At 59.1% G+C, this 10,475-nt stretch overlaps 1 protein-coding gene across 1 annotated transcript; it reads right to left on the bottom strand.

The window, feature by feature from the left end:
• Positions 1-1,048: 1,048 nt before the first annotated feature.
• On the bottom strand, positions 1,049-9,897 carry UQCRC1 (ubiquinol-cytochrome c reductase core protein 1). Its single transcript, XM_070359288.1, has 13 exons — positions 9,756-9,897; positions 9,364-9,504; positions 7,569-7,655; positions 6,382-6,511; positions 6,000-6,198; positions 5,393-5,472; positions 3,351-3,466; positions 2,987-3,130; positions 2,615-2,775; positions 2,437-2,522; positions 2,054-2,142; positions 1,674-1,749; positions 1,049-1,239 (listed from the first exon to the last, which is right to left on the bottom strand). The coding sequence occupies exons 1-13, from the start codon at positions 9,822-9,824 to the stop codon at positions 1,175-1,177; spliced, it is 1,443 nt and encodes a 480-aa protein (XP_070215389.1). The 5' UTR covers positions 9,825-9,897; the 3' UTR covers positions 1,049-1,174.
• Between the last annotated feature and the right edge of the window lie 578 nt (positions 9,898-10,475).

Here is a 10,475-nt window from a genome sequence, read left to right as displayed (position 1 = left end):
TCCAGCGCACCTGTGGCCTTTGAGGGCCAGGCCTGGGCTTAGCAGACAAACCAAGGCCCATCCTCCCAGGGCTCAAACGTGGGACAGCAGGCAGCCATGGCAACACACAGGGTAAGGGAGAGGAAACCGGGGCGGTGGGAGTGAACTGCGGGTGCTCTGGACACTTCTGAATAGCCGCCTTCTCAGCAGACTTCGTCCCAGAACCCTGTCCACCACTGGCAGCACCACCTCCCTCACAGGCAAACTGGCCCACACTTCCATCCACCCCACAGTGGGCTCCCAGGAACCCTGACTGGAAGGGTGGGGGGACAGGAAGAGGGCCTATCTGCCCTCCTGCCTTGGGGACCGGAGCCCAGAGGTGGCAAGGGGACTAGACAGCTGTGAGCTCCAGCAGGTCCTCAGCAGACGGGGAGGGGACTGCCAGGCCAGCAGCTCAGGACTTGCCTGGGACAGAGCGCGTCGAGGGAGGGGGCTCAGGCCCCACTGAGCTCAGGGATATTCTTAGAGCCTGAGTCAGCGGCAAATCGAGGCAAAGGATTCTTGCCTTGCCTGTCCAGGCAGCAGTGAGAAGCCAAATGGGAACACTATGCCTCGGGCTATCCTCCTCCCAGAATCCAGAGTAAACACACAGAGGCGGCTTCCTCGAGGACATTTCTTGGGCTCTCCTGGTCTGGGGGGGTCCAGGGTCCCCCAGAGGGTGACCCCCAGGACCCACAGCAAGGGGCTTCCCACCTCAATCCCTAGGCTGGGAGCCCTAGCAGGGTAAAGGCTGGGTCTGCAGTTCCCATGGTCCCCCACACCCCTCTCCTAGGACAGGCTGGTGAGGAGCATCCCCCATGTGGCTAACTGCAAACAGCTGGCCTCAGCTCCCCGCAGGCATCAAAGGCTTCCGGCCTCCAGGCTACAGCCCCCCAGGCTCGCCCCTGACTAAGGACACATCAGCCTGTGGGAAGGCAGAGCGTCCAGGACACGCAGACCCGAGGGAAGTCCCTGCTCCCCCACCATGGCCCGGGGACTCCACGCCAAGGACAAGAGAGGGACGACGCAGTTCTCGATGCAAGACTTTATTGGTTGGTGAGTCAGCAGCTGCACAGGTCCGAAGGACCGAGGTGGTGTGTTTGTGGGGGGGGAACCTCGAACCCCGGCCCCGCCCTCGCCTGCACAGGCTTCCTGCCTAGAAGCGCAGCCAGAACATGCCACTACGGATCCGGTTATAATCTGGAAGCTGTTCAATGGGGCCTGTGGGGAGAGGGTGGGGCGTCAGGGTGGGGCACCTGTGTGGTACAGGGACACCTGGCCCCGCGCCACGCCCCATTCAGAGCGGCCCAGAGCAGCACAAGGCAGGCTTTAGTGGAAAGAGGGTAAAGAACATTCCTCCAGGGGGTGCTGAGCCTGCCCCTTCACGCTCTGGCCTCTGGAGCCCCACCCCACATGCGGAGGTGTCCGTTACCTGGCGGGTGTGGGGTATTGATGGAGGCACCTTGGCAGGGAGTCAGGGAGCTGCCGGGACAGGTTTTCTGAGCAAGAACTCCCTGGCAGCCAGGCAGTTGGGCAGAGCCTCTTGGGGGCCCCAACTTGCTGCTCCCAATGAAAGTTGGGGGAAGGGGGAAAGCAGAGGCAGATGGGAGGCCCAGACAGCAGCCTGAGGAGGCGGCCAGAGAGCGGCTACTCACCAAATCCAGCCACTGCCGGGCACTGGTCGTAGAAGTACTTGGAGCAGACCTCACGCACCACCCTGGCGTCCACCTCCTACAGGATGACGCAGAGGGCACAATGAGTGGCAAGGCCCCTGGGGACCAGTCAACAGCATCCAGCGACCAAGACCGCCCCACGCACCGAGGGGCTGACCCCGCACCCGAAAGGGGAACGGCGGCAGGGCTCCCCGGCCACAGGCTTCCACGGGCCCCAGGCACCCCACAGCCACCCACGCCTCTGCCCTGCCCCCTGGTTACACCCTGGGGCGCCCACAGGAGCAGTCTGCCTCAACGCCCCACCCTCTGCAAGTCAGCCAGCTCAAGACTCCCAAAGCCCTCTCCCCCCAGGGCCCTGTTACCGCAATCCGGCTTTCCCACTCGGCCAGGGGGATGCGGCGGCCGTACGTCAGGAGACTGCGTCCGATGTCCTCACACACGGGAGTGGTGCCTACGAGGGGGAGGGAAGCTCACAGGCCCACACCGAACCTCCAGGGTTCTGCGCTGACTCGGCCTGATCCTAGACCACAATCTTCATCTGTGCAACCTGACCTGTATCCATGGGCTTCTCAGGCCCACCCACAAGGGGTCCCTGAAACCCCAGACCCCTGGGGAAGGGGCAGTGGTGGGACACGACGTGACCGCCAACGTCATCCTTGCCGGTCTTGGTCAGGAGCACTGGTCGAGCTGGGACTGTCACTGCCCGTACGCACCCCACCCCTCGCCACAGGGCTGCAGGACTCACCATCCAGATGAGACACCAGGGCGTTTCGGAGGAGGTTTTTGCCCCGGAGCACCTCACTCTCTGTGGCACTGGTGCACAGGCGCATCCTAGGGTAGGGGCAGGTGCGCGTCATCCTGAGAGATGCTGCGGTCCCCAAGCCTCCCGCCCGCCGGGGCCAGCAGCAGCGGCCGCCACTCACCACTGGCCCTGCAGGACGAACATCATGTCGTCGATGCTCATGTGGTCGCAGACGAAGTGTGCGCCCAGCAGCCCGGTGTCTGCGTAGCAGATGTTGAAGGTCTGGAAACTCTGGCACAGCTTGTTGGTCGCAGCAATGGAAGCCAGTGGGCTGGACAGGTGCTACCAGGGGCCAGGGTGGTCAGCACCTGCCCTCCTCTCTGCCACCTGCCCCGAACCCCACAGGATGAGCGCCCGCCGCCCAGCTGCGCCTCTCCCCTGAATTGAGGTCCCCACCCGCCTCCCAGCTGCGCCTCTCCCCTGAATTGAGGTCCCCGCCTGCCACCCAGCTGCGCCTCTCCCCTGAACCGAGGTCCCCGCCTGGCCCACTCACCGCTCCGCCACCGTAGGTGCAGTCGTAGTGGCCGATGATGGCGTTGGCCACCTGGAGGGCCACGTTGTCCGGGTGGGCCCAGCCAGGCCCCTCCACTGCGATGGCCACGTGGGCCAGAGGCAGGCCGTCCTCACGGTGGCAGATCTGAAACGGGACGTGGCAAAGCTGAGGGACAGCCAGACCGCCCTGGCGACAGCAAAGGTGCCAAGTGTGGCTGGGGGCGTGTGCATGCACGCGTCACCACGTGTGCCTGGGAGGCAGCAGGCGCGGGACCCCGGCCCAACTCCCGAGGCACCTCCGGAGTCGTGAAAGAGCCAGGCCCGCGGGAGTGCCATCCCCGCCCACCCCCCCCACCCCCACCCACCTGACTGCCAGTGAAGCGGCAGGGACTGAGGGTGGGCACAGCGTCCTCGTCGTATGTTCCGGAGAGCCCGCTGAAGTGCTTCTGGGCAAGGTCGAGCAGCTGCCGGTGCTCCAGCCCTGCCGAGATGGACAGCGTGCTTACCGGTCAGCCGGGCCTGAGACGCCACACAGAGGCGCAGGACCCCATGTCCTGCCTCGATGGGAGAACCCCCAAGACAGGACATCAGGACCAGGTGAGGGAAGAGGAGCCTCCACAGACTCACTCCAGCTCGGCGGCAGGCAGGGCAGACCCCCAGGGCCCAACAGCTCCCACCACCTCGGCCACGAGGAAGCAGCACACGCCGGGCTGAAGCACGTGACGCACTCTCACCAGCACCACACACAAGACTGGTGCCCTGGGCGTGAGGCCACCCGTCCTGCCTCGCCCCTCCAGCCCTTCCTCAAGCAGATTCTGTAGGGCTGGCAGGTGAGAGGGCACAAAGAAGCGCCACGCAGGGCTGTGACTAGCTCTGGGGCCCCCTGTGCCAGGGACATGGAGCAGCAATGTCACAAACTCACGTCTCATGCCCTTGCTGGACCTCCCCTCCACCAGCGGCTTCCGCTGCCCCAGCCTCTCGACCAGTGGGTGCTGTGGTAGGAAGCAGCGCCCCCAGGTACAGGCCGCCAGGTGCCTCTGCCTTTTATTCTTTCCTTCCTTGACCTCAGATCCTGCAGGTCTGATGTGTCAGGAGCTCAAACTGCTCTTGGTTCACTAGCCCCAAGGTCACCAGCCGAGCTCCTCCTATCAGTCTCTCCCGTCCAGCCAGCTGCCGTAAGTTGGGGCGGCATCCCTGACCCGCTCCTGTCCCCTCCTGGCTAGATGTCCATCAGGCTTCCATCTACAAACCCGTTTCGAGTTCATCCGCTTCTCTCCTTCCTGCCGCCTCCCACCAGGCACCTGCCACAAGCCCTCCCTGCCCGACATGGCAGCAGCTGCTGTTGTTCAGTTGCTAAGTTGTGTCCAACTCTGCGACCCCATGGACTGTAGCCCACCAGGCTTCTGTGTCCATGGGATTTTTTCAGGCACGAATACTGGGGTGGGCTGCATTTCCTTCTCCAGGGGATCTTCTTGACCCAAGGATCAAACCTGCGTCTCCTGCACTGGCAGGTGGATTCATTACAGCGGAGCCACCAGGGAAGCCCACATGGCAGCAGAGCAAGCCTCCAATCACAGAGCCCGTGACACCACTCTGCCCCTCCGTGCAGACCCCCCGCTCCCCATGTAACTAAATCCCACCACTCTTCAGCCCTCTGTTCAAATGACAAGTACTTCAAAAGCACCTCCCTAACCTCTGCTGCTGCTTTCAGTCGTGTCCAACTCTGTGCGACCCCACAGATGGCAGCCCACCGGCTCCCCCGTCCCTGGGATTCTACACGCAAGAACACTGGAGTAGTTGGCCATTTCCTTCTCCAATGCATGGAAGTGAAAAGTGAAAGTGAAGTCGCTCAGTCGTGTCCAACTCTTAGCGACCCCATGGACTGTAGTCTACCAGACTCCTCCATCCATGGGATTTTCCAGGCAAGAGTACTTGAGTAGGGTGCCACTGCCTTCTCCACCCTAACCTCTGAGTCCCCCACAAAAATCCCCTGACCACACCGTGCCTTCCTTTCGGGGCACTTTCCATCTACCATTCGACGTCCAGTTTCCCACAAGGCCAAGAGGAACAGGCTGGAGGCCTGAATCTCCCCCAGCCTCAACCTTCGTCTCCAAGGACCAGGTGAGGCTGAGGAAGTCCTGAGGCCTGCAGAGGCCAGCAGGCCAACTGAGGCGTGCATGAAACGTGAGCAGCAGCCCCAGGTGGCCCAGCAGAATCCCACCCCACCTCAGAGAGCACAGGACCGAGGTCACGCCCCTCAAGGACAGGACAGGGAGGGAACAGGGTCCACAGGAATGGAGGATCCCCCACAGTCAGAACCAGGAGACCTGGCCCTGCTAATCAAGGTCGCAGCCCAGCCCAGCCCACCCCCCCATTACCACAGGGCTTCAACCAGCCCACTGCTCACCTCCAGCTGCTGCTAACACCATTCGGGGGGCCTTGTAATGCCGGCTGAGGTACTCGGTCAGGTCTGCCCGAGACAGCTTCCTGCAAGACACACCGCCAAGGGGTCAACACTGCTCCCAGACCGCAATGATGCGGGTCACACAAAATGGGGCGGAGGAGACAGACAAGGAGACTCAGCTTCACCGGATCCTTGCCCCATCTCTGGCACTTGCCACTCTGGGGCCAAGAGGGCAGCCCTCACTGGGGCCTCTCACGTCCAACTTCAGGATAGGCTTGGAGTCCCCTCCAAGGAGGGTGTGGGCTGACATGGGGGCTTCAGGGGCAGCGGCAGGGCTCCTCCTAGAGGACAAGCAGCCACGTGGAGGGACCCCCCCAGAGCACCCGTAGGACACACACATGGAAACAAAGCCCACAATTTGAGTGGGGACCACACAAACATTCAAAGACTCCTGGGGAACATATGGCAACACAGAAAATGTCTCCAGTTGTGTGAATTGAGAAAATAAACAGCACAGGCACTTGGCCAAGTAAATGCAAACTCCTGCGGCTGTGGCCTGCTCAGGCCCCAGTAAGGGGACAACCTGCCCCCTGGACCAGCCAGCTCGCACCTGACATTCTCACTGGGCCCCTCCACGGACTGGGCTAGAGGTGTGCCCTGGAAGGCCGTAGCATGCAGGTAGTTGAAGACCACGTCCCGCATGGACGTGTCATTCTCCTGCAGCTCCTGCAGGATCACGTCCCGCTCCTTCTCAATCTGGGAGTCCTCGAGGCTGCAGTTCTGCACGATGTCGGCCAGGAGCTCTACAGCTGGGTGCAAGGAGGACAGGTGTGGAGACAGTAACAGCATAAACCCCCCAGGCCTGACCCCCTTGGTGTCAAGGCTCTTCTCTAAGGGTCACCCCATTCTTCAGTCAGGCCAGGGGCTCCTGAGCGCCTGTCCTCTGCACCCGGGGAGTCCTACCGCATGCCAGCCCTGCCCTCCAGGCTTACCTTTTGGCAGGTCCTTTGATAACGCCTTAATGTAGTAAGCCGTGTGCTCCCGGGTGCTGTAGGCATTAAGATGGGCCCCCATGCTCTCCACCTCCTTCTCCAAGGCATTGCCAGGCCGATTCTTTGTTCCCTGGAACCAGCCACATGGGAGCCCAAGATCCCACATCCTCATAGGCTGAAGTCCCAGCAGGACCACTGGTCCACAGGTAGCGCCCTCAGCAAAGACTCTGGGGTGCAGGGCCCAGAGTCTGGGGCCACCAAGTGCTCAGTAGGCCTTAAGCTCCTCAAGGCCACAGCACCGTGGCCCGACAGAATGGAGACATCCAGGGGCCAGGGAAGAAGGGCATGCCCAAAGCAAGTGTTACCAGAAATCCAGCACCCCCACACCAAGAGGGGGGACAGCTCGGGGGAGCACATGTGACTGTAGAGCGCCCACGGCAGCCTGACCTCACCAGCCCATGCTTACTGACAGCCGTGGTCAGGTGGACTCACACTGTGCTCAGGCGACGCTGCTCCCCACTCTCCCTCACACCATGTATGACTCTGTGTGTGTGCCAGGGGCCTCTGTGGGGCTCAGCCTTCGTCCTGCGTGTGTGTGTGTGAGAACTGTCCAATGACACACACCCGCATGCTGAGACTGACACACACATCTGTGACGCTGGAGCTGGCTAGCTGCCCATTCCTGCTCCACACCCTCACCAACCCTGTATCGTCTCTATTTTTTTCATTCGTTTAGAAACTCATTGTTTACTCCATGCAAACACAGGATGGCTAAGGGGTTGTTCTCATCCTCATGAAAGCTCCTACTCGATTTTACAAGTCAGAGATACACAGCATTTTACAAAAACTAAGTTGCTGGACTTGTTACAATGCATGTGTACATCCGCAATTCTACGTCCGTGCAGACAAACAACACAGGCCTGGCTTCTGGTGAAGAGCAGGGCTCCCATGCTCCTTGGGGTTTTTCTGGCTCTGGGGACCTTGTGCAGGGGTTTACCAGGTAGGCACTCACTCAGGAGAGGCCTGGCCCACGTGGCGTCTCCCAGGAAAGCCAGACAGAGATCGCTTCCCTCTGCCCCCTTGCTAACAGTCCTAAGTGAGGAGGCTAACTTTTCTGACCAGCATACTCAGGAGGGACAGCAGGAAGCCCTCAGTACAGGGGAGATGCAGGACTTTAGGAGCCTCACCTTGAAAGCCAGATGCTCCACAAAGTAGCCAGCCCCATTGTTCTTCTCAGTCTCGTAACGGCTGCCAGCATCAATCCATACCCCCACCTGGACAAGAAATCACCAACAAAGGTAATAAAGAAACAGACACCAGCCCCCACTCACACCTGACCCTGCAGGATCCAGAACAAGCCCCAGACAGGGGCTCACGGTTCCAGGTGGGGAAGACGTTCTCAGTAGGCCCCGAGGTCGGACGCTCGGGTGCCAGCTGACTGACTAGTCACACTGCATCACCTCTAATCCCTGCTCTGGTTTCTGCTGGTGACGAGACTCCCAGGGAAGCTTCTAACTGCACATTCACCTGTCCCATCACTGCAGAAAATTCTAAAATTCAGTCTCACTTTTCAGTTGATTCTTTGTTTCTTCTCGGCAAACTACTAATTACTTGCAAACAACTTTTTTTCTCCTTCCTAAAAATTACACCCTGTCTTTTTGTCCTGGAGATTGCGTTCTTTCGCCATTAAAGGAGGAGGCTCATTCATACTTAAAAAATCTTTTTAATCAGACCTGGACACCTAACACTGCCAACGCACCTTGGCACCCAATGAGAGATTCTTATAATTGTAATAGCTTCCTTGTGTGCTGTGAAATGCACATCACACTACTCACCCCCATGGTAACACAGATCTAATCTTCTACTATTTGTATCGTAGCTGATTTAAAATGCTCACATCTGCTTTACTAAGAGACGTTCATGTATGTCCTATATACCATAAATTCTTACATGAACATCATCTACTACCCATCTAACACCTTCAACAGATGCATTTTGTAATCCATAGTATTCCTTGACTACAACTGGCAGCATTCTTTCTCTGGCAATTGAGCACAGTGGTGCTCCTTAAGATCAAGGGCATCTTTTGTTTCATTTTTGCTCTCAGTCGCTAAGTCGCATCCGACTCTTTGTGACCCCATGGACTGTAGCCTGCCAGGCTCCTCTGCCATGGGATGTCCCAGGCAAGAATTCCACAGTGTGTTGCCATTTCCTTCTCCAAGGGATCTTCCCGACCCAGGGATCAAACCCATTTCTCTTGTGTCTCCTGTATTAGCAGGTGGGTTCTTTTGCCACTGAGCCACCTGGGAAGCCCTGGGCATCTTAGTGTCCATGAAATACAGCATTCTCAGTCAAGTTTTCTTAACAGGCTGTGTGTCAGCTTATACAGGTGTCATGTAGGAAGAAAGCTACCCATCACTTTTTGCGGTGTTCAGTCACAACTTGCATCACAGGACATTATTCCTGGAAAACTCAAAGAATTTACCAATCAAACCACTTGGAGAGGGGGTGGGGGTGGAATGAGAGAGAGACAGATCGCCTCTTGAGAATCTTCTCTCCTGTTTACCTAACCAAGATATCTATCTTTGAGCCAATCTTCAGGAAAATTATCCATTTAACTGGAATTTTCACGTGGTTTTCTTTTGCAATACATTTCCAATCTAGCCAAGGGATTACAAGTTTGGGCCATGAGGCTGGCAGTCATCTAAGTCTCTGAATCCCATGGGCTGCTAAAGAAAAAGCTGAAAAGGGGGTTGGCCTCCTGATTGGCAGGCATCACATGCTAAATGAGTGTTGGTTTAGTGAGAACTGCCTCCACGAAGTCAAGGCATGGTTAGAATCGCGACTGGAGTAGGAGGGTCAATCCTCAGGGTGACTGAGGAGAGTCTGACCCAAACCATAGAGCCCAAGGTCACACCCCGACCTGGGAAAGGAGGCCGTGCCCAACATGGAGGCGCCCTCCTGACAGCGGACTCCGCTCACCGTGCAGGTAGGCTGGGAAGACTGCTCCGAGGCCACTCGCAGCCCGTTGTCCAGCTGGCTGACCTGCGTCTCTGGCACGCTCTGGAGGGCCTGGGCGTAGGTGGCGGTGCCCCTCAAGTCAGACGACCTCAGCAGGGCCGGCTGTTGGAAAAAGGCGACCGGGACTGAGGACTAGAGTAGGGGGTCACGCCTCAGCTTGCAGGCCTGCAGTGTGGGATCCCCGTCCCCGTGCTCAGGCGGTCTACGAGACTCCCATTCGCGCCCTGGGCCGTGACCTTCCCACGGCCCTGACCCCGCGACCTCCCCATTCTCCACGGGCACTAACAGCCCGCTCCCGGTCCGCGTTCCGAAGCCCCGCTTCCCACAGCTCTGCGCTCTCGTTGCCACCTCACCGAGCGGCGGGTGCGTAGCAGCACTCGCGTCCCGGCGCCAGCTGCCCGGCAAACAGCGGAAGCCGCCATCTTCTAAGCTCCAGTGGACGCTGGGCCGCGCCACGCATGCGTAGAGGCGCGAGGCGCAGGCGCAGTACTGGGGTCTTGGCGCTCGGCCGCCCCCTGGCGGAGGAGACCGGAAAAATTCACTTACTCCATGAAGGTCGCTGCTTCTTGTCTTCGCGTCCCTGGGTACCAGCGCGCATCAATGCCCCTGGCTAGTCATCGTCCTGCTCAGATCTGTTCTGGATCCAGTTCATCTTTTCCCTTCACTCGTGGGAGAGTGCCCGACGTTTCTCACGAACCGTGGGCGCCTCGACTGCACTGAGTGCTTGGAGTGGGCGAGCGGGCCGGAAGCGCAAGCACAGCATGTTTGCGAACCGCAGATCAGATCAGATCAGTCGCTTAGTCGTGTCCGACTCTTTGCGACCCCATGAACCGCAGCACGCCAGGCCTCCCTGTCCATCACCAACTCCCGAAGTTCACTCAGACTCATGTCCATCGAGTCAGTGATGCCATCCAGCCATCTCATCCTCTGTCGTCCCCTTCCTCCTCTCTTGCCCCCAATCCTCCCAGCATCAGAGTCTTTTCCAATGAGTCAACTCTTCGCATGAGGTGGCCAAAGTACTGGAGTTTCAGCTTTAGCATCATTCCTTCCAAAGAAATCCCAGGGCTGATCTC

This window comes from Bos mutus, chromosome 22 (assembly GCF_027580195.1).
Source record: "Bos mutus isolate GX-2022 chromosome 22, NWIPB_WYAK_1.1, whole genome shotgun sequence".
Lineage (NCBI taxonomy): Eukaryota > Metazoa > Chordata > Mammalia > Artiodactyla > Bovidae > Bos > Bos mutus.
This window is presented reverse-complemented; position numbering and strand designations above follow the sequence as displayed.